Source organism: Rhipicephalus microplus, unplaced genomic scaffold (assembly GCF_043290135.1).
Source record: "Rhipicephalus microplus isolate Deutch F79 unplaced genomic scaffold, USDA_Rmic scaffold_48, whole genome shotgun sequence".
Taxonomy (NCBI): domain Eukaryota; kingdom Metazoa; phylum Arthropoda; class Arachnida; order Ixodida; family Ixodidae; genus Rhipicephalus; species Rhipicephalus microplus.
Window position 1 is genome coordinate 1 of NW_027464621.1, and position 23,053 is coordinate 23,053.

At 42.5% G+C, this 23,053-nt stretch overlaps 2 protein-coding genes across 7 annotated transcripts in view; one reads left to right on the forward strand and one right to left on the reverse strand.

Moving 5' to 3' along the window:
• Positions 1 to 2,825: 2,825 nt before the first annotated feature.
• LOC119177287 (Kelch like family member 18) lies at positions 2,826 to 8,077 on the reverse strand (the record flags this gene model as incomplete). 2 transcript variants are annotated; one of them, XM_075884780.1, is given in 5 exon segments in its annotated part: positions 2,826 to 3,123; positions 6,879 to 7,077; positions 7,142 to 7,282; positions 7,340 to 7,470; positions 7,556 to 8,050. In XM_075884780.1, coding segments are annotated over 5 exon segments (880 nt in total), but the record flags the coding sequence as incomplete, so codon positions are not given.
• Positions 8,078 to 8,282: 205 nt separating this feature from the next.
• The window catches only part of SPoCk (secretory pathway calcium atpase), a 147,395-nt gene continuing 132,624 nt past the window's right edge, over positions 8,283 to 23,053 (forward strand). For 4 of the 5 annotated variants that reach the window (XR_012889277.1, XR_005110564.2, XM_037428731.2 and 1 more), the window contains exons 1-4: positions 8,283 to 8,591; positions 11,275 to 11,526; positions 13,845 to 13,934; positions 19,881 to 19,916. Coding sequence is in view for 3 of the 5 variants with exons in the window: in XM_037428731.2 (XP_037284628.1) it covers positions 8,508 to 8,591; positions 11,275 to 11,526; positions 13,845 to 13,934; positions 19,881 to 19,916 (462 nt within the window). In the remaining 2 variants the exon portion in view is untranslated. Of the gene's footprint in view, positions 8,592 to 8,712; positions 8,980 to 11,274; positions 11,527 to 13,844; positions 13,935 to 19,880; positions 19,917 to 23,053 lie in introns of those variants that run through there. The other variant, XM_037428733.2, reaches the window with a different exon arrangement.

The following is a 23,053-nucleotide window of genomic DNA, read 5'->3' on the forward strand; positions in this document are numbered from 1 at the left end:
AGTGGTCGTATTCTCATACACCAGCATTTTGAACAGTTACGTGAGATCGTATCCAAATGAGTTAGCACCAATCTCACCTTACAATTTGGTGCTATAGCATTCACTGCTCCACACTTGCGGTGCAACTGTGTTTATAGTTACGTACAGCCGCTCATGTTTATTTTTTGTTTTTCACCTGATCACGCGAGTGTCAACCGCCACGTCGATAAGCACGAAGCACAGTGGCCAAATGAACGAGAATATGCGCATACACTCAATGAGCAGTCATGTGCACAATGCACCTGTCTTAGCTAGGCTGTTCCAAGAAATGGACACCACCAGCCTTCTTTCGTGCGCCGTTACTACCATCCTTGATTTATTTCCCCAACGCTGCCATCATGTTATAAGAAAAGTTTAACCAGAATGGCGAACTAATGAATCTTATTGCAACAAACTGTAAGGTTGGCAGCCAACTCTATTAAATTCGATATAGCGTAACTTTACAAAACAGGAAGAGATTCTCTTCGCACAGTCTCTTCGTGTTGAGACTGTAGCACGTGGAAGGGTTCACAAGCTATTTTCACTGATGCCTGCCATCATCGTGCCCTTAAGATCAAAGTTCACAGCTGCTCCTGGAGCCATCACAGTCTTTGTGAAACGGAAACTATAGGTTTCAATCCAACCAAAAAGACAATGTTGCAGCCATGCTTCCAGGCACGGGGCTTGATGGCTTTCGCATTTTGCAGCTGCACTCTGGTGCTGAGGCACAGTACGGCACTGATAGGCGAGTTTGGTGCAGCAGGAGTGGTTCGGCACAGGTAAGCGAGCTTGGCGCACAATGGTGCAAATAGCACAGGTGTTCTGCCCCTGAAGACTAGATTGTTTATTGCTTGCCCATTATAGGCAGAGTGGGCAGAGGTTGTCGCAAGCCCAGGCTGTAGCACCAATGACATTCACTTTTGATGCAAATTTTAAAAACCCATTACCACACTACACACCTTATGCAGATCAAATGAATCCTGATCAAGATTATCAGGACTTAGAAAGTGCTTAACAGCTCAAACGACAGGAGGGGATAGAAGAGACGAGAACAGAGCACTCTGTTCTCGTCTCTTCTATCCCCTCCTGTTGTTTGCACTGTTAAGCACTTTGTTTGTCTACCATGCAGCACCAACCAGCCCAATCAAGCACCTTGTGAATCAGGACTTCATCTACCAACTCACTACATTTGTATACAATTGACAATGTACTTTTAAGGTACTTTTCAGATAGAAACATGAACGTTCGAAAAGCTGCAAATAGTTGCAGAGCTAGCATGAATAGGCTGCCTAGTTGTTCAAAACCCGCTCACTTGATGCTGTACCTGTAGGACATTTTAAGTTTTTTGGTACAAAAATGCATGAAATATTGTTATTTAGCAACATGAACAAGAGCTAGTGCCATCCTCTCTGAAAATGAAGACAAACGTGCATAATGCACTTGCTCATGGTGCTCCTCAGCCATCTTGGTTGGCTATTGCTATATCTTGTGAATAACCATTAAAGTGACCTAGCTCCATCACATTTGGCAGAGGCGCTGGGTAAGGGCGATAAATATAGAATGTAGTGTAGAATAAGTAAATATGGTAGCAAACATTTCAGGATGGAACAAACCATTGGGAGAACACGCACTATGCAGCACTGGTGTAGATGAGGGGTTCAATACCAGTGACATGTCCTAAAATGGTGGGTAACGGTAGTATGTTTAGGTAAACAGATACTAATGATTTGCAGTACGCTTCTACTGCACTATGCCATATATGCTGTCAGATAGGTGAAGGTGCTTATGACAGAGTTTGCTACAGCTCAGCTGTGACTGTGATGTGCAACAACCAGCAAGATTTCTGCAGATTCACTGGTACTAGATAAAGAAACAGTGCACGAGCGTGTGCTGGCATCTTCACAGGAGATGTTTACGCGAATACCGAGGAGAAGCTCTTACGACAAGCTGCCCTTTATTCGTGGGGAATTTACCAGGCTGAATGCATATCATACAATCACAGTTTGTGAATGTACTAGATCAGGTGTTCTCAAACTTTGTGGTCTTGGGGTACACCAACAGCTTTTTCAGAGTGCAGTGGAACCCCTAACTTTTACCTTAACACCATGACATTTGGAAGCAAGCGGGGGGAAATGAGGGGGGGGGGGAGCCCAGTGTTCTGCAGAACTCAGTTTTAGAACTCGTGTATTAGATGAAATTTGTTCATAAAAATTTTTTCTGAAAAGTATTAACAGGTATAAAAAGGTATAAAAGCTTGACAACTATATAAGGCCATTCTGGCATTGCCAGTAGCGAGTGTGGGTACATGGAAACTATACAAAATGGGACAGAAACAAGGATTAACTGTAAGTTGTCATCGATTATAAGTAAATAAACTACAGTGGATATCCACTTATTCTTAGCTATTCAATACAAACAGAAGCATCTTAAAAGCTGTGACCCTCACAAAATACCCGCAAATACTTGTTTTTGTGGTCAAACATTGAGAAACATACTATTGACATGACTGTTAAGCCAAAACTGAAAAAGATTCTGGGGTCTTGAATGCAAAATTCACAATACAATGATGCGGCATACTGTACTGGACCACCTCAAATTAATTTCGACTTTTTAGTTCTTTTTTTTAACAGACAACTTAATATAAGCATACGGGTCCTTCTGCATTCTGCCACCGTCAAAATGTCGTCACTGTGGTTGGGAATCGAATCTGGTTAGCAGTGCAGCCAACAGGATAGGTAAGCCAGAACTTTTCTGGTGCTCACATAATAAGCAATTTTATGACACAGCATTCAAACAATGGTACTGACCTGATTTAGTGAGACCACCAACGGCATAGATGTGACCTACCACATCAGGACAGCAGCGAGGTCGGGTGCGAAAACCCTGCAACAACGGCCGACGCTCAGGCATGAGCAAATAGTCTCGTGCCTCATCTAGTAGGTCACGACAGCGGTGGCAACCACGCACTAAAGGCTCTGCAGCTACCCGGTCTGCCAAAAACTGGGGGCTCAGCAGTGGCAATCGCACATGTGCCAACACCTCTGGCAAAATTGCTCCCCGGTTTTCACGGTCATACAGCACCCATGACATCACTGCTTCAAATACCTGCAAAAGAGGAACAGTGCAGGTGGACAGTTTTTCTGCCAAGGTGATGAAAATGTAAATGCCAGAAGTAAGGATTACACGAGATTTTGGATACAAAGCCATACGGTATTCAACAGGTAGATCTGCCATCAATCAAATTCATAAATTACTGTGGTGGTATTTTACAGCATCAGCAACTGACAACACTTTTTAAAATAGAAAACAGCACTGTAAAAAATATTAAGAAAAGCAGGTTTCGCTGAATGGAGCAACAAGCACACCAACTTGGAAAAAACAAGGGGTCAGGGTAAAATACAACATGCACATATAGGGATAGATAACATACTAGGTTTGAGGTGAGCCCAATAAGTGAAAAAAGCTTATAACTACACTGCAGCATTTCTAGCACACTTGGAAGTTACACCTTTTGAGAAGAAAGCCAGTGAGTGAAGAGTGTGAGAAACAGCTGTTGACAGTCGTCCGCCAGCACAAAATGATGATTGCCTAAACCTGAAAGTCTGGCAACGCAGAAAAAGTGCATGTCACAGCATTATCTTCAAGTTGGATACAAAAAGCTTGGCACATGTATCTGCCACAGCACGAGGCCTACCACATTAAATGAACTTGATGTGCAACTTCAGCACAATGGTCCTGAGACATGAGATGTTGGGTTAATTGGTGCAACATTTGAAGGTAAATAAGCGATCATGCTAAGGAGGAGAAAAAAAAAGCACCGAAAATAGACATTCTCTAACTGCGAAACAAGGATCTTTCCTGCCCTGTTTTCTAAGCATCCATACTTGGGTACCTTCATAAGACCCTTCCTGACTACACATGTGCAACTCTCCTCCTTCCCTCTCTCCAACAGCTACACGTTACTCTCTTCACTTCTCTCCTACTGCCTGCTTGTGCTTCACCTGTGTTCTCGCTTCTGCTCTCACGGCGCATGCGCTACTTTCCCCTCTAGACTCCTTTCCTTCAAATGTGAATATAAAGCAGGTGCACATGCACACCCCCTCCTCTCCTGTGCTCCTCCCCTTTCTCATACTGCAACGCCGACAGCATCTGCTAGTCTACGCTTGCTCCTCCCACCATTCCCCCCCCTCTCCTCTATGCATCACACCCCCATTGTGCATGCGCAATATCCCACCCCATCGTCTCCTATGCTCACCCTAACTTGAGCTTTGCAATGCCGATGCAGGCAGGGTCTGCTAGCCAGTTTCTTATTTAAGAACACCGACTGCTCGTGCTGCACAACCATTCACTGGCCACCCCATGTATGTGTGTGTGTGTGTGTGTGTGTGTGTGTGTGTGTGTGTGTGTGTGTGTGTGTGTGTGTGTGTGTGTGTGTGTGTGTGTGTGTGTGTGTGTGTGTGTGTGTATATATATATATATATATATATACCTTTGAATAATGCGTTCGATGCTCTGTGATAGCTCAGTGGTTATAGCATCGAACGCGTTATTCGAAGGTCGTAGGTTCGATTCCTGCTCACAGCTGGTAATTTTTTCATCCACTTTTCTTTCTTCTTATTTACATTTAATTGGTTCTAATAACTTCCCCTGGACATTCCTTGGCATTACTGTCTGTTATATCTCATATATATATATATATATATATATATATATATATATATATATATATATATATATATATATATATATATATATATATATATATAAAAGGGCTCGTTTTCTGTGTTTTGACACAATATTAATGAGATCTAACAGACAGTAATACCAAGGAATGTATAGGGGAAGTTATTAGAACCAATGGAATGTAAGTAAGAAGAAAAGTGGGTGAAAAAATAACCAGCGGTGAGCAGGAATCGAACCTACGACCTTCGAATAACGCGTTCGATGCTCTAACCACTGAGCTATCACAGAATGGAGGGAAGGCCGCTGTGATAGCTCAGTGGTTAGAGCCTGTATTTTTTCTGGTGTTGCGCTGTAAGTAAGTTCACGATGGATGCAAGATAAGGACAGACGATGTACGGCATGCACCACGACTTTAGTGAGCAAGATTAAACTTTAATATATGTATGCAATGTTTTCTCTTCAAAGGTGGATACACAGACACCTGTACCAATGGGCACCAGAATGACTTTGAGAGCCAAATGGCTGGTGACCCTGCTTTTAGAAAACACTGCCGAGTGCATAAGTGGAACTGTTCCTTTCTTTATGAAGGTGATCAGCTGCTGTGCTTCAATAATATGGGGTGGACCCCTCTCGACTATAATTCTGATCCAAATATTGAAGTATTGAGTTTTTGCAGTAAATTGATGATTAATTCCGAAGCTTTACATGTCAGAACCATGGTATGATTATGAAGCATGCCACAGTGGTGGACTTGAGATAAATTTCACCACCTATAGCACACGTGTGTCCTTGCATTTTTACTCAATTTTAATGTGCCAGTCCCAGCCAGGAATCAAACTCACATCCTTGACCTTAGTAGTCCAACATCTTACCTGCCCAGCTTCCATGGCAGGCAAATTTTGTATTGTGTTACCTGTGAAATAGCCATCTAGAAGTGAAATGACTATTGCCAGAGTATCAGCAATGGGAATGCTTTTTCTTAGCATCAACACAACTACTGATCATCAAGGCTTTAATGACTTGCTGAAAAGATTGCTGCATAATGGCTATTACCATTAAAAGCACTATGACAGATATACTGGAGTACAATAATATGGTAGTCTACTATTCACTACTATTCATTTAACAAAAAAAATACAATTTTCGGTGTACATACTTATATGAAATAACAAAAAATTCAACCTATTCTCCGCAAAATTTGTCACACAATGCACAGTCAACCACAAAAGTTTATCGACCACGTAGGCACCTGCCTAACTGCCTGTCCATGCCGCCTAGCAAAGCTCCATTCACCGCCGACCACAGTGCTGGGCCGGAAATGGATCTTCTTACACACTGTCATGTCAATTTTTTTCTACCAGGCAGCACATGGTTAATTCACTGTTTTGATGCAATGTGCTTATCAGAGGTATGAGTGTCACAATTGAACTTTGACAACAGAATGAAATGAATATAGCACAATCAAAGTATATATCCCTTTGTGAGAAAGATAGTGACTGGTAACACTTACCCTGATAACTGCTCTCTATAAAGAAGCAAATATCCATGCTCAGTGGAAAAATAACTAGGCTATCAATTAAAGAATGAATGAGTCTTGGGCTTAGCGCTGTTCTCGATCTGACATAGTGGATATGTCCCAAAAAGGCTCTTGGTCACGAGCTAACGTGGTCCCTATACTTTTGTGGTTGATTGTAGATCTATTTTACTTGCCTCATGCATAAACTAGAATCAGTGTTTATGTTTGAATGATGCACAGGACATATAGAAGGCAGGAATGATAAATGTGATAGAAAGATGAGTCCCTTTGGTTAAGCATGCATTTCCCAACAACAGCTACATGCACAAAGTTTTGTAATATGATGACCTGCTAGCAGAGCTGATCTGCATGTTGCTCATCTACCATTTCAACACTGAAACTTAGTTTGTTTCTCATCTCTTCTTGATATGATGAGAACAATTAAGAGAGCTTGTAAAATTAGAAATCTGTTGGTAGTACATGTAAACTAATTATCTTCAAGGGGCAAATATTCTGCAGCATGCATAGTATTCAGAGCACATATGGCAATCACTGCCTTTCATTCTTGCCCTAGTGAAGTGTAGGGGCAATGTTGATATTGCTCGCACAAAGAAACCATTCAAATATTTCTTTTTCCAGCCGAAGAAAACGTCTGTACTACCTGCTCCTCAGAAACAACATAGAGCTGGTCCCAGCCAATGATTTCAATCGCGTCTTGCAGAGGGAGAGCAAGGAATTCATCAGACTGGCAGACATCCAGAAAGTGCTTCTGAATGAATTTGTTAGTGGCCTCGACCAGGCCAGGGCAGCCAAGGGTGTCCGCAAACGAACGTATGCCCAAGACATTGGCGGGATGAAGCCTGCGAAAGATATGCGGCAACTCGTCACCATGGAAGTTGGGGCAAATGAAATTAAGACACTTGCCTTTTAACAAGGAACTCCGAACACGCTTCCCTTACTTTGAGTAGCTGCAGAAATGAAGCACCAACGAGCAACGACTGCACGTTGGCGGCTGTGATATTCACCTTACCGCTATACGCAAAATTAATGAGAGCTTCCAGTGCCCTGAAATACAAAATAATATAAATATTCCTTACACCCAAAGAAGACATATTAACTTACGAGGCCTCAATGCCACGAATGGTAATCTCCTTTTGTTTGCTTTCCATCATATCGTGCATGAACATAGCGTAAAAGTACGGTATCGTGGAGGCCAGGACGATTCTATGAGCAGTGAAGATTTCATCGTCCACCTAGGTAACCAAAAAGAGCCAAGCTTCAGCTTTTTCCAAGCACTTATTTTTTAAACAAAAAAGGCAACGAACACCAGGTATTCACCTTGAGCGTGATGTCACATAGCTTTCCTTGCCTCCGAATTTCCTCAATAAGTCCGAAACATGATGCTGGCAGGTCGCTTTGAGAAAACATGTAACATTCATCCGCAGCCATGTCCGCACTTCACATAAGCGCGAACAAACTTTCAGTGGAGTACAACTTCATACACGCAGCCGAAGAGTCAACACTCGCCGCAGTTTTGATAGCACATGATGCTATTTGATGAGAAACCGGTCGCGCCTTTGATCGTCCCGAGATTACTACGCAGACGGAAGCATTTATTTCTATGAAGGCACTGAACACTCATATGGTGAAATCTTGCCCAAGCTTGCCATTTTGCAAGCGAACCGGAGCGATGGTAGGTGTTCTGTGAGCAGACCACTATCTAGCTTTAATGAAAAAAAAAAAAGTATTCAACTATGAGCTTCAGTTTTCCGCGTTTAGATCAAAAAAACATAACGCAAACGTGGTCTTTGACTTGCGGAACTAGTAGGTCAAATGTTATCTACAATTTCAAAAGTGTGCACAAATTTTGGTACGTCACGACTCGAGGTATCGTAGTTGCCGTAGTTACGATGCGTGCGAGGTGATCAACGAAGCGTTCTGTAGCGTGCCTACATCGTCATTTATTTTTCACACAAAAGCTCGAAATAACGGTGCACTGCGCTATGCAAAACAACTGATTTCGCATTCTCTGTCTTTTTTTTTTTTTTCCTGCCGAGCGTCGTGTGGAAAGGCAAGCGCGTTGTTGGGCGTTGCGCGGATGGTGCGTTCAGCAGTGCCATCTCGGCGTTGCTGGGTTTGAGCATCATGTTCAAACCGTGTGCAGCAATAAGTGTTCTCTGGTGTGCAGTGCGTCTCTGTCTACACCGGGGCGTGTAGCTTGCCGTCAACGCTCCGCGCATGCAACTGTCGTAAAAACAAACAAAATAACAAAAGGTGCTGCAGATCCGGCATGAAGACCAACTACGAAAAGCTAGCAACACAAGTTCATTACCAGGGATCGCCAACGAGGCAAAACGCCCAGCACAGCCTCCCGGTGAGCTGTTATTTATTTTTGTCAATAATTCTTTTCGTTTCCTCCTTTCCGGCCTTTCGTTTTTTAATGGATTGTCGCCTATGGTGCCTCGTTTGTCCCACTGTGTTACGTCATGTCCTGTGCAGAATGTATAATTGGTTGCAACCTTTCCCATGCTGCAGTGGAGGGGCTGAATAAAAACGGCTAATGTGGTTCTGTTGGCATCAAGCATGTTTCGGTTGCACAAGTCGTAGATTGGCGAGACAGTTTACTGTTTGGATGTGGCATGGTAGCCACTTGAAGAAGACGGGAAGCATTGGAGATTAAACACTTTCAGTGTGTTCGCTCTGGACGGCGGCATCTTTTGGAGTTGCCGCATCGTCTGAACCGCGCAGCCGGCCCGGCACAGGTAATGAAAGTACCATGCTACATACTGCGATGCTCGTGCTCACGGGCCAGTAGGCGCTGTCTCTGCTAGTGCTGTGGTCAGTTTCTCCACGCTGTCCCAAGCTAACTAAGGCAGTGCCTCTTGAAAAAAGACGTTGATTTCATGCTCATGTACGATCGCACGATCTAGCCCCGTTTTTATCAAAATTATGTCATTTGTACCAGTAGATTAACCATATTCGGCCCCATTTTCAAGATTTCTGTTGGGTGCGGTTTCACGATGACTGGATCATTAGCAGATGTGTCTTTTCGCAAGCGAAAATCGCTCGCAAAACCGTGGGCTGCGAGCCGCCGCATGCTCCAAGGAACGACATTGATCCGTACGGTAAGCTGGCGTAAATATAGACACCGGCTTGCGACACGTACCGGGATAGTCGAAAGCTTTATCGATGAGCCGCTGACGAAAACAATCGATTTAGGACGTACTGGCGTGCGACAGTCGCGCTTTGGTCTGGCCGGGCCTAACCTTTTTGCCTAGCTTTCTAGTTTCCATATTGTTCGTAATATCTTACGAAGGCCCAGTGTGCAAATAACGTTCTTTTATTATGCTTGATGTTTTCTGTTGCAGTTAGCACAATGTATGTCGAGCAGAATGAAGTGATGATATGCTTTAATGTGACCATGTGTAAGCACCTGGGCCGCAGTGAGATTGAAATTGACGCAAGTATGCTCAAAAGTTCCCATCTCTGAGAGGCAGTTTGAATGAAGTTGTAGCTCTTTTTGATAAAACATGCACTGTATAGTAAATGGATGGATAGATTGATATGGCTGTACCCTTTAGATCGAACGGCGACTAACGCCACCTAGTCGTAATACATAGTGAACAAAAACTTGATTTATCTTTTTTTTTCTTTAAATGGTGAAGTTAAGTACTGACACTTTTGCAGTGGAAGGTTAAATTTTCACTCGTGCCTTGATTGTAGCCACCAATCAGATAACCTCCTTCTAGTTATTTCTACCCACTTATTCTTAATATTCTTAATAGTGGCTGCATGGAGCTGTGCGCAAATCGCAGTATCTGTATTCTAACTCCCTTTCTTCAATATACTTTGTACTTGTCACTTAGTTGTGCAGCTTACGTTCAGTCAGAAATGTCATGAAGATGTAATGTATTTAAATGTAAGTTCATTACTTAGTAAATATAACTTTTAGGTACTAATTTTGTGTGCTCAATTGTACGTTATAGATCCTCAAAATTGCAAGTGTTAAAGGTACGTGTCCCTGTAATCACCTGTAGATGACTGTGCACTTCCATTGCGGGTAATAATAATATCTGCGGTTTTACGTGCCCAAAACACTATATGAGTGTGGAACGCTGTAGTCTGGAAATTTCGACCGTCTGGTATTGTTCAATATTCACTGATATTTCACAGTACACGAGCCTCGGGCATTTCACCTACATCAAAATGTGAACGCTGTGGCTGGGATCCTCAGCAGGTACTTCAGCATTATAGGACTACTTGTTCTTGGGCGAATGGGGGCCTAAGTTGGAGGAACATGTTATTTCTGGTGCAATGTTTCAAATATGAAAGGACGCAAAGGAGCACCAACTATCAACTCTTTACTGTCAGCAAAATCTGGAAAACTAGTAAACTTCTAAGCATGTGTGCAGAGGCGGCAAAAAGTGGTACCATACATGTCATCACAAAAAGCTGTCCATTGAAAAAGCGTATCTCAGATTTGTATATCACAATTGATGTGTCACCTCGCCATGGTGGTCTAGTGGCTAAGGCACTCGGCTGCTGACCCGCAAGTTACGGGATGGAAACCCGGCTGCAGCGGCTGCATCTTCCATGGAAGGGAAAATTCTGAAGGTCCATGTGCTCAGATTGTAGGCCCTTGAACACGTTAAATAACCCCAGGTGGTTGAAATTTTCGAAGCCCTCCACTACCGCATCTCCAATAATCATATAGTGGTTTTGGGACGTTAAACCCCAGATATTATTATTATTACAATTAGTGTGCCACTGGCCCAGGGAGGGGGGGGGGGGTTCATTACCTCTAATTTGAAACGCTTCGAATAGTTCCCTCGCTGTCTGGTTGCTGGTTTCGTCAATAATTAATCCTTACTTTTTCAAAAAGTGACACACATGAGCTGGTTAACCTGTGCCGGAAGATATGTGCCATCACTTTTACCGTGCAATTGGCATGCTCCCTTAGGTGGTCAATGTCCAACTGTGTTTACGCTTTTACTCTAAAGCAACGCTTTAATGCCTTGTTTCTTGTGAGAAAAAAAAATTGGTGTCGTGTGATGCAGGAGGTGGGTGGAGGTGGCGCCTCCGACTCTGAAAACGACTCGGAGGTACTGCCTTTGGGCCAAGGGGCAGCTGAGGGAATGCGCACTGAGGAGGCCTGCCAGCTACCCTTTGAAGAGGTGGCCGATCGGCTCGGCACGGACCTCCGCCGGGGCCTGTCCTGGCATGAGGCGCACCGTCGCCTCCTCACTGTTGGGGCCAATGAGTTTGAGGTGCGCCAGGAAGAGCCACTATGTAAGAAGTACCTAGACCAGGTGTGTACCTGTTTTTTGGTACGGTCTTTTTGTGGATCTTTCAAGCTACATTGCGTTTACGCTGACTTTCATAGAAAAAAAAAATGTACACAAATATGAAATTTAAGTCTGCGCAGTTGTTCTTAAAGCATACAGGCACAGGTAAATGAGAATGAACATCGATGTCCTAATGCTGGTTGAAGCAGCATGTAGCATTGAAAGCCACAACTTGGTTTTTTATAGTAGACCTATTTCAAAATTGTAAAGCCAGCTTTTCTGCTATGCATTTTGAAGAACCAATAGTGGCTTGTCATTTAGTACAAATAACCTGTTCAAGCGCATTTTGCTTTGGCAAGACATAGAAAATGTTGAGTCAGCTGTCTTGATATAAACGCTCATAGTAGACAAGGCCCAGTACGTTCAACTAGGACCGCGAGTCCACTTGAAGCACAACAGGTGCCGCCATTTCTTGTTCAAATATGCAGTGCACAGAAGTGCACTTGCGAATCGTAAAAAGGGACCATTATATTGTTAAGGAAAGTCTCTTCTTGTTCAGACTCTGCAGGACTCTGCAGAGTCTTAACAAAGGAATTGTAAGTACTTTGCAGATATCATGTGTGAAAAACTATGTCGTACAGGAATTATTCAGTTCACATTTAAATAGGAGAAAATAGAATGCAGTCACAGTTATGTGCCTCTGTAATTCAAGAATGCCTTATCTATTGATTGGTTAGGGAAATTTTTCATATTTGTCGGTGTTGTGGCCCAGCACTGTAGCCACAACACCGAATAACCGTGCTGCATAGTAATCTATCGTTGCATAGCAGACACGCTATTTACTTTGATTTCTTGGATATGGTCAAGACAGCATCCTCTCTATGCTATGTACATTCGTCTTACTTGTAGCCCTGAGACTGCTTATGTACATGGAGTAGTCGATAGTGAAGTTCATGTTGCATATTTTATGTTTTGTTTACAATGATCATCTTGTTCTAAGTGTTGCCTTATGGTTTTCATTTGAAAAGTAGCTTAATGTGTTAAAACATCTTTTGTATTTGGGTGATATTATGTTTAGATATCATTGCAGAGAATACTAAGTTAGGAACAACATTTGCAATTAAGGGGGCAGACTGATCTCAGACATTTTTTGTTTATTTCTTCAGTGATCTTGATCAAACTGCATAGTATTATGCAGTTTTTTCTGCTGATTTTAAATATGTAATTAGTTTTTCCTGTAGCTCATCTTATTCCTGAGATAACTTAAGTTCACCCCCTATTGTTTAACGTTGCCATAGAAAAAGTGCTTAATTAAAAGTGATATTTAAGATATGCCAACATAGACTAATCACTATAGATTGAAAGTGTGCAAGAGCTTTTTGTTTATAGGCCTTTCCTGGTTATTTTACGGCAAAAATGAACTATCCACTTTCAAAAGCACTTGGAATTGTGTTACCCCCTATTGTTTAAGGCTGCCATAGGAAAAAAAAAAGTGCTTAATTAAAAGTGATTTTTAAGATATGCCAATAGACTAAGGACTATAGATTGAAATATGCAAGAGTTTTTTGTTTATAGGCCTTTCTTGGTTATTTTACAGCAAAATGAACTATCCACTTTCAAAAGCAGTTGGAATTGTGATACAATTTTGATGAGTAAATGATTAAAAAGGCTTGTGCTCTAAATTCTGCTCCAATACTTGCATTCTACACACATACAGGTTTCCATTGCAAAAAGAATTATTGTTGTACCTGCCCTAGCTGCAGAGACATCGAGGCCTCAAAATTGAACAGTCGTAAATTTACTTTTTTGAGAAAAATAAAAAAAAAACTGAAAACACAGCTTCTTCAAAAAGTAACATTCATGGTGCGCATGTTTTGCAACCCTCGTAAAGGTGCTCATAAATTCGTAACAGAGCTTCTAACACAGCTGCCGGCAAATTATAAAGAAGCCTCGAAGTCGGTTCCCCATTTTTTCACAGGTTCTGCACGTTAACAGCACCAAGAATCTAGACAGTTAGAATGACATTACAAAAAAAAGATAGAAAAATACTTGCAGAAACCCAAATATGTCAATATTAAAAAATGAATTTTTTTGTCACTTTTTGGTCCCAAAGGCCAGTCTGCCCCCTTAATGAGAATTGCTTTGTAGCTATTATGATATCTATATATATCTGTACACACACACACATGCACGCGCACACACACACACACACACACACACACACACACACACACACACACACACACTAAAATTTTACTCTTGTGTGGTGATGTTTCATGTCACTTTTCAGTCATGTGTTTGATTGGGCCAATCTTTTTAACATGGTGCGTTTCTTTCTACAGTTCAAGAATCCTCTCATTGTCCTCCTTTTGGCATCTGCTGTGGTCAGTGTCTGCATGCAGCAATTTGATGATGCGTTCAGCATTACTGCTGTAAGTGAATGCTTTATACTACTTAGTCATTGTTTTCTAGCGGAGCTCATTTGCAATAATATTAACTTTGTGGAAATTTATGTTTGTAACCATCAATTGCAGTCACTCATACATGAGACTTCGGTAGCTTTTCTGGCTCATGTGAATTACTTTCATTTATTAGTGACTCATCCTGGTTGTACTCAGCACCAATTATATATGCTTCACAGTTACTGTGCAAATAATCATAACTTTTACTTAGTTAATGTGCTTAATCATATCATACCAAATGTATATTTTCTTATTCCAGCAAAGAAAGAAAATTGGCAGAAACTGTTGCATTGAGCAGCTTGACAAGTTGCCAGTCCTCTTTGTTCTACTGCTTAAATTAAGGATTACTGGTGTGGTGCGCAAGGCACAGCAAAAGCTGCAGAGTGAAAGCATTAAATTGGTTCTTTTGAATTTAAGCATCCTAAAGAAATGTTCTGTTCGGTATTGCTCATAGGGCAAACAAAAAAGCACCTTCAGTCACAGTCTCTTCCCCATACCCTCCCCTCTGTCACTACTGCAGCAGCTGTGTGCAGTCAGTGTTCTTTGCTTGGCAGGCAGAGCTCCCTGGGGGTTAACTAAACCAGCTGCTTCACGTAGTGTCATGTGTTTTTGTTTTTCTTTACCATCTTTTTTTATGAACTCTGTTCTCTGCTTGTATATCATACCTGCCATGTTGTTTTCCTCACAAGGACATTGTCTTTTTTTTTTTTTTTTGGTTTCTGATTCTCCAAGTCCATTTTTCATATAAAACTGCTGGGGCAGTACAATAAGAGGTCTGACAGGCACATGTGGGATATTTGTAGGTGTCACCCTACTACTCTTTTTGAGCTGACTGTGCAGCAATAAATCTTTTACTGTAGCATCAGACTTGCTATGGCCAGTAAGCAGTTGAAATATATGTAGTTTTCCATTGCAGTTGCTCTCTCATCAGTCTTTTTTTTTTTTTTTTTTCACCTCACTTTACATGTGTTTTGTGTGGTCTGAATCATCACTTGTGACAAAAGTAGCAAGAGAGACATTCAGCAGTTGAAGCGTTGCATTAAATAATGAAAGCACTGCTGGAAAGTGCTTATTGTATAAAGGCCAGCTGTAGGTCTTGCTTTTTTATGCAGCTGTGGCAAGTGACGGTCGAGACTTTGATGAGCTGAAAGGTCTTTGTTAACTAGTTTGTGTAAATCCCCACACTGGTTGACTAATAAATGTCAGTTACAATTTGGAGATTTTTTTACTTTTCTATATTTTGTGTGATCATTTTTAACAAGGTTAGCTCAAAAATACAACTTCATTTTGTAATGGACATTCCAGCTCATCAAATTTCGATTAGTTACAAGTCATGTGCACTATTTTTGTCAATATATTTTTGCTGTCGGCTTACATTGTTTTGTCACTTTTAATCACTCTAAAAAAGAACCCCCTTTTTTTTGTAGCTGGCACAGTACTATGGAGTAAACATTTCTTGTATGGAGTGCAATAGTCTAGTTTTTCGGGGTGCACGTTGCAACTTGTTTTACCAAACTTTCACTGTTTATTTCGAAGCACAGATGCTAAGCATCGCATGGATGGGCTCAAGATGTCTCCTAATAAAGTTGTGTGTGTGCATCCGTGTTTGTGCAAAGTTGTGTGCTCAATTTTGGGGAGAGCACCTTGCTTAATTGAACAGTCCAGCAGACAGTCATAATTGGCCATACACTGTGCCATCCTCACTAAACTTGTATGGAGGGGTCCGCTGTTAAAGGGAACACCGGAGTGCATGTCGTCTGCTCGGCGCCACCGCCGGCCGGCTGCGGCAACTACTTTAGCGTAGCACCAGTGAACGCTGCGGGCGGAGCTAGTTTGTCGTCTGCTACAGTTGGCGCCCCGCTCTGGATCGCCGCAAGGTCAGCCATGCCTGTGCTTTGAAAATTCTCCACATAATGAATGGCCACGCTCAGATGGAAAGCTGTGTCAAAAATGAAAGGGAATAAGATTATATAAAATACTACCTCATTGTGTTTTCGCTGGTTAAAAAAGCATGTATTCTTTACGAGCGCATTTTTTCAGCCTAGCCATGATAAAGTGTATTTTTCCTTGTGGAGCGCATATACACGTTATGTGCACTGGTGCAGATTAGAGCCGCAGTGCGTATAAGCTGAACAAAGAATTTACAAGCGCCTTTAACTGGTGACACCAAAAACTTTTCTCGAAGCGGGCAATTAGTTATCTAACGAGAAGGCAAAATAACTGCAATCCAGCTAATGGTTCAGGTGACATTTATATTACTATAAATCATTCCCGTCAATTTCTTTCAACGTCGAAGGAAAGCGACCTTTCTTGAGATTCTGCGACTTCGGTCACGCTTCGCGGCAATCAAGAGCGCGGCCACAACTTCAGCAAACGACATACTAGCACCGCACACAGCACTTACTGCTCTTGCGCGAAACTTTTTTCCAAGATTCTGGTACCCTTCTTATCAGGACACATTTCGTGTATAAAATGGCCAGTTTTTCTAACACAATCTCTCTCCGCCATCTTTCAGCAGGTCCATTGTTATATTATCCTCACCAGCGGCTTTGCCTCTTTGCATTCCTTCTGGAGCTTTCATTACTTTCCTTGTTGTTACTGGTAGGATGTCAAATTCGTCTGAGATATTTTTGCTTCTTAAAATATTATCCTGGTTGTTTCACCTTCCGTACAGCTCTCTGTATAACTCCTCCGCCATCTCAACTATCCTATTCATATTCGTTGTAGCTTTGCCTTCTTTGTCCTTTAATGCATACATCCGTTTTTTGCCTATGCGGAACTTTGTCTTCGCAGCTTTTAGTCTTTTGCCGCTTTTTACAGCCTGCTCAATTCTCTCCATGTATATACCTTCTCACGTCGGCTACGTTACGCCCACTGATTAAATTCGAAAACTCTGTTAGCTCTTTTTTGTCTGTTGCATTTGAGGTTTTCATGGTTTGTGGTCTCTTAATAAGATTTTTCATCTCCTCGGATAGTTTTCCAGACTCTTGTTTAGTGACTGCACCTCTGACTTTCATTGCACACTCTTTAATTATAATAGTTAGATTATTGTTCATTGCGTCAATGCTAATGTCCATTACCTCGTTTAGAGCCGCTAATTTTTCCTGAAGTGAAACTCTGAATTCCTGTACTTTCCCTCTATATGCTAGCTCATTAACTGGCTTCTGTTGTATTAGTTTATGTCTGTGTTTTTTAGGCCTAGTTGAATTCGAGTTCTTGCCATTCTATGGTCACTGCATTGAATCTTTCCAACTACTTTTACATCCTGTACAATGCCTGGGTGTGCACACAGAATAAAGTTTATTTCATTTTTAGTTTTGCCATTTGGGCTCCGCCATGTCCACTTACGATTTGCTCATCTTCTGTAGAATGTATTCAAGATCTATAAATTATGTTCTGCAAACTCAACTATTAACTCCCCTCAGGAATTCCTAGAGCCAATGTCAATCTCCTTCACTGCATGGAGAAGATTGACATTCTTCGGTCTGTTTCTTGCCTACTCTGGCATTAATGTCGCCCTTCAGAATAGTATACTACGTCTTCATTTTATTAATGGCTGACTCTATGTTTTCATAGAAGCATTTAACCAAATGATCATCATAGTTCAATATATGGGTCTGCTCCTTCAAAACTGTCGTGCTCAGTTTTGACATTGTTTATCTCAGAATGTCCACGGTGTCAAAGTTTTGCTGATTTCGATCAGTCCTATTTAGAGTCCTATTTTGACGTTTCCTGTCAACTGACGAGTTATGCACTTCTGTTTTGCTAACTGATTGGGTAATTATTATGTGGTTGTTATGTTGAGAGTACACATCGCAATGGTTTGAGTGAATGAAAAGTGAACGCGAAAATTCTTTTAGGTGGTAAAGAATGACTATGACTCTCCACATTGACATAGACGTGTCGAGATATACCTATGCAAATTTTAGAGCAACACTCTGTCAATAACAGAATAGGAAGGCTGCAGTGACTTCTTGCAAATGCCGATTTCTTGTTAACTGTTATACTTTTTGTGATAGGGAGCTGACATATTGAAAAAGCTAATTGCTGATTGAAGCATTTTTGATAGCTCATGGTGCTGCATAAAGTCCAGTACCTGAATTGGTGGATAGCAAAACGGCACGTCGTCTGCTACAGTACTTCCGGTTCGAGCCATATACCTTCGGCACTTCAAGGTGCCTTGCTGCGCAGTGTAGTGGGGAAGAAAACAAGTGGAGCTTTGCGATGCCTTTGTTGCCGGCTGTTCAATGGTTGTTTTCTTGAACTCTTTTGCGAATGATACATGATATATTACGTATTTCAGTGGTTGAATTGAAGGGCAAACTTGAGGAATGGTGAGAGGTGCGTTTCAAGCACGTTTATGCTTTGCAACATGCGGTAATCTTTTGCAAAATCACCTCAATTAATGTTTTCGTCCGCAAATGGTGGCCACTTCAAAATCACTCACACATGTAAGCTTATGCGACCAAATGTCAACATACGTTTGTTGACAACATAAGTATGCGTACTCTGCCCCCATCAAGTACGCCGATACAGTATATTTGCACAGCATATTCTGTATCTCCTCCTGTTTGTCAAATTTATAAAAACAACTGAGCGCGTAAAAGGCCCATGGCACAAAACAACCACTCACCTAAAGTTATCGGATAACATAAAACGATTGAAGTCTTTTTCGAAGCAACAAGTTGCATGGTATGGGGTCTCTATTATGTCAGACTCGCAAGCATGAAGTACTGATAGGGTGTGTTGTACTCTTACTGATATCCTTAGGGGCTCTGTTTCACAAATGTATGTTGAGCATGCATTGAAACACAATCGATGTTCGAGTGCAAGAGGGAACGACACGTAAAGGGAGATTGAGAGGTGAAAAAAAAAAGCCACAAAACTGTGAGCACATTTGATTTTTTGAATAAGAAACAGATTACCGTTGCCATTCTTTATATTGAACCCGAGATGGTATGTTTGCAACATAGAAATAGGTAAATGATTCGACGAGTGAGCAACATAAAAAAAAATGAACAAATGATGACATGATGTGCAGAAAAATTTTTGTATGCGAGAAGATATGTGCGAAAACACCCTTTGCCGCAAAACAATGTGCATGTGTCCGAAGGTGCATACTACTTGAATGAAAAAAGTTACTGCTTCTACCATTATAACTATCTCGTAGTGACGGCATTTGTTATTTACTTAAGCTGTATAGCCTTCCAACGTGTTATGTAGCAATTTGTTAGAAAAGGCTTCCGCGAGTGCTAGGTGGAAGAAACAAAGTGAAGGCACAGGTAAGAATGGCCATCTGGCAGCATGGAATCTAGAACCGGAAGTCGATGCAGACGAGCGCCATAGCCCACAATCCTTTGTGTGAGCCAGGATTTTGCTGTCCATCTATTGACAAGCTACGCTATTTGTCATTTGCATAATGTTCATCGGTATCCCCGTCGTGGTGGTCTATTGGCTAAGGTACTCTGCTGCTGAACCACAGGTCGCGGGATCGAATCCCGGCTGCGGCGGCTGCATTTTCGATGGAGGTGAAAGTGCTGTAGGCCCGTGGGCTCTGATTTGGGCGCACATTATAGAAGTCCAGGGGGTCGAAATTTCTGGAGCACTCCACTACGGCGTCTCTAATAATCATATGGCAGCTTTGGGGCATTAAACCCCACATCAATCAAATCGAATCGATATGCATCGGTATGGTCGAGATGACAGTGTTCTTGAGTTTCCAGTTGCTGTGTATGATACATTGAAGGTCGCCACACTGTAGTTGCAAGATGGATTGGATGGTCTTTAAATTTGGTTTAAAATAAGGGCCATACAGTGTTTGAAGCAAAACAAGCATGGCACTGTGGCCCTTTTTTTGTATATTTTTATCAACTGTGTATCGGTGCTTAATGTCTAATTTTGTTCTCTTTTTTATAGGCTATCATTATTGTGGTGACAGTTGCTTTCGTTCAGGTGAGTTTGCCATTTTAATTTCTGCACAGGGGCTGTAGATTAATAAAGACCAGTCTTGAATCAATTAAAAACTAGCTCTGCATATGCATTTGTGGCCTTTACAATATACTTGCCATGTGCAGATGAACGATATGAAATGGTAGAAAATGAACAACCACAATTTTAAAGCATATTAAGGCAGAACTTTTGCATCTTCAATTTTTACAGAAGTGTTGCTGATAGTGTAAATGATGTGAGGAACAGTAGTCATGGGTGGGAGTGACTTGGCTAATAATAATAAGGTTTCTTGTATTTTTAAATTGCTGATATACTTGGGTGATAAAAAAAGAAAGGGCCGATTGCAAATCAAGATTTATTTCTCTAGGGCCATCTTTTCATTCTTAAGTAAGGTGCTGTAATTGTTGTCCTGGCTTGGTAGTCCTCTGCTTGACAGGCAATGAAGATGAAACTGTCCATGAGATTTGTTGCTCCTGCCAGTCAGAACTGTAATTCTATTTTGCAGGCAAATGAGTCATCAGCTTCTCAAATTCATGGGGGTTGTGCCTAGATTATGGACCAATAGTGATGAGTGAAGGAAAGGTCAGAAAATGGTGCCCATACTTCAGAAATGGCCGCACAAGTGTGCAGAATAAAGAGTGGAGTGGAGCCCAATGTCTAGACCAATGAAACTGGTCTGGACACGGGACTGAGAATTGCGATTAAATTGGTGACTGACAGTTTGTAGTCTGGTGGATAGATTTCCTTTGGTTGAATGCTCTACAATATACATGAATATAACCCAAATGCTTGGAATTCACAAAGTGTGTGCAAGCTGGGTACCAAAAATGTTTACCGACCAACTTGAACAGCGAAAAATTCCCAGGTAGCGAACTTCTACGCAGAGGGACTAAAGAAACTGATGCAGTAGCACTAAAAGTGCTAAGAAGTTCACAGTTATTGTGTGGAAAAGTGAACTAGGGTTGTATTATACGAACCCTTGTTGCGACTGGCACCTGGGCTGATAAGGGAGTGGCGTTCTTTTGATCCTCAATCAAGTTGCTGATCGGCTGCCGGCCTATATCTGCCATGTATTGTGCCTTCTAGCCGGAGGGTAAGGCACCGTACCGCCACAACGCTGTAAGCTGTTTCACGAGATGACGACAAATGCAGCATCTTCCTTGGAAGGGACAGCGGCGGCAGCCACAAATCGCCCCGCTAATTGAGTGAGCACTTCGGGGAACCGTTTTGAGCTACTGCGGCGGCCCTTTCTATGTATGCTGTCGTAAGCTCGGTACCCCTCACTCAGCGGCACACACACGACGAGGAAGAGCCTCGTTAGTGTCACATTGGAGTACAGTGACCACGCCTCAATATTGGACGTTTGTGTGTGCCCTGTATGGTCACCACCTCTACAGGTTGTGTGTAAAAGAGTAAAGGCTGGTGCACACAGGCGACTATCAGTGGTCGCACGACCTTCGCGACTGGCGACCAAAAAGCGACTGATATTCACACCGGCATAGGCTGCATGCGAATGACCGAAAGTCGCAAAACCGGAGAGTCGCGTCCGGATTTCGTTATCAGCGAGAACTCTGGAGACCAGCGCCGATCAGCTGATCGCTGCCATCTGAGTGAGCGGAGCAAACCGAGTGCACCGCATTTTTTGCTTTCGTCCGTTCTCGCACAGCGTTCCGAAGAGCGTCAAGGAGTTAGATTCAAGCAAAGAACAAGAGATTGTCGTGGTGCTGGTGTGCTTTGCCATGGTGTCAGCGCTGGCAGCACAGATGCCACCAAAGAAAAAAAGCTGGTGGTGGGTGTGACCGTCCCTTTGATCGCAAGAGTTGGCCGACCATGCAAGCCGCCTACCTCCCGTGCTGCGCTGAGACGACGAGCATTTCAGAGAGTCATACGTATTCAGTAATGCTCTTGAATTTATCTCGACTTGCCACAGCATCCAATGCAGCACAAACGCATATCGAACGTGGTGTCTCAAGTCGTTGCCAAGGCATGAAGCACAAACGCGTTCCAAACGCGCTGCATTGAAGGTGGTGACAAGTCAAGTTCAAGACAAAAAACGATTCTGAATATGGGGGAAAGATAGGGCGTAATTTATTTTCTCTTTACTTTGACGGTGTTTAGCTTCTTGCGAATGCTGCCACGTCAATTCGACACTTTGCTCGATCTCCAAGCCGAGTATTCTGTAGGAACGCACTGTAGGACCCATAGGAACGCACTTGTTTGTATCTGGTGGCTGGAGGCCAGCGCAGTAAAAAAAAAAAATATATATATTTAGCATCGCTGATTGGTTCCAGCAGGTTTGCGACTGCAGTCGCGTGACTGAAAAATCGGTCAGGAAGCAACTAGCCAAAGCAGTCGCTTTGCGACCGTTTGCGACTGTTAACGACCAGTGGCAAATGATCGCGTCACCGCGGCTATTCGCTGGTGTGCACCAGCCCTAACACATGATTGGACAGTGCCGTCTGCACACGCTCCCCAATATAGGGATCTGGGGAGAATGTACTCTTTATATGGAGCCACCCGGCTCATTCGAAGAAGCACCACATTCGAGAGAGCGATGTAGAGGGGCGCCACGTTCGAGACAGTGTCTTGTAGAGAGCTCGCCATGTACATAATGTAAATAAACCCTCTCCATAAAGTTTAACCTCCTTCTGCCTTGAGCTCTTCATCCCGGATCTCCTGTGTCTGCAAAGGCCGGTTGCAACAAACTGGATGGCAGCAGTGGGATGAGACTCAGCGACAGAGAGTGACATGGATCGGAGGTCAGCCGGAAGCCCTTGCCCTGGAATTCGGTGGAATCGAGGCAGCGTATTACGGCCGCAGGTAATCGGGTGAGTGCCTGTCTTTCTGCTTGAGATATATCGAGTCTTTTAGCCTAAATCTGTTAGAAGATAGATATAACCAACAAGTGCCAAGCTTTTGTGGTTGTCATCTCAGCACGGAGCAGCACTCGATGTTTATTTGAGCAAGTATGTTAAGCAGGGAAGCTTAAGTAATTCAGTAGGAACATAATAACAAAATAAAACGAAAAGCTTTGAAGAACATCTCACCACGTTTAGCACGCAGGTGTGCCGTGGTAGACCTCAAACACATGCGTGCTTGGTAAGAATTTCTCAAAAAAGCCTACCATTTGCATACGTAAA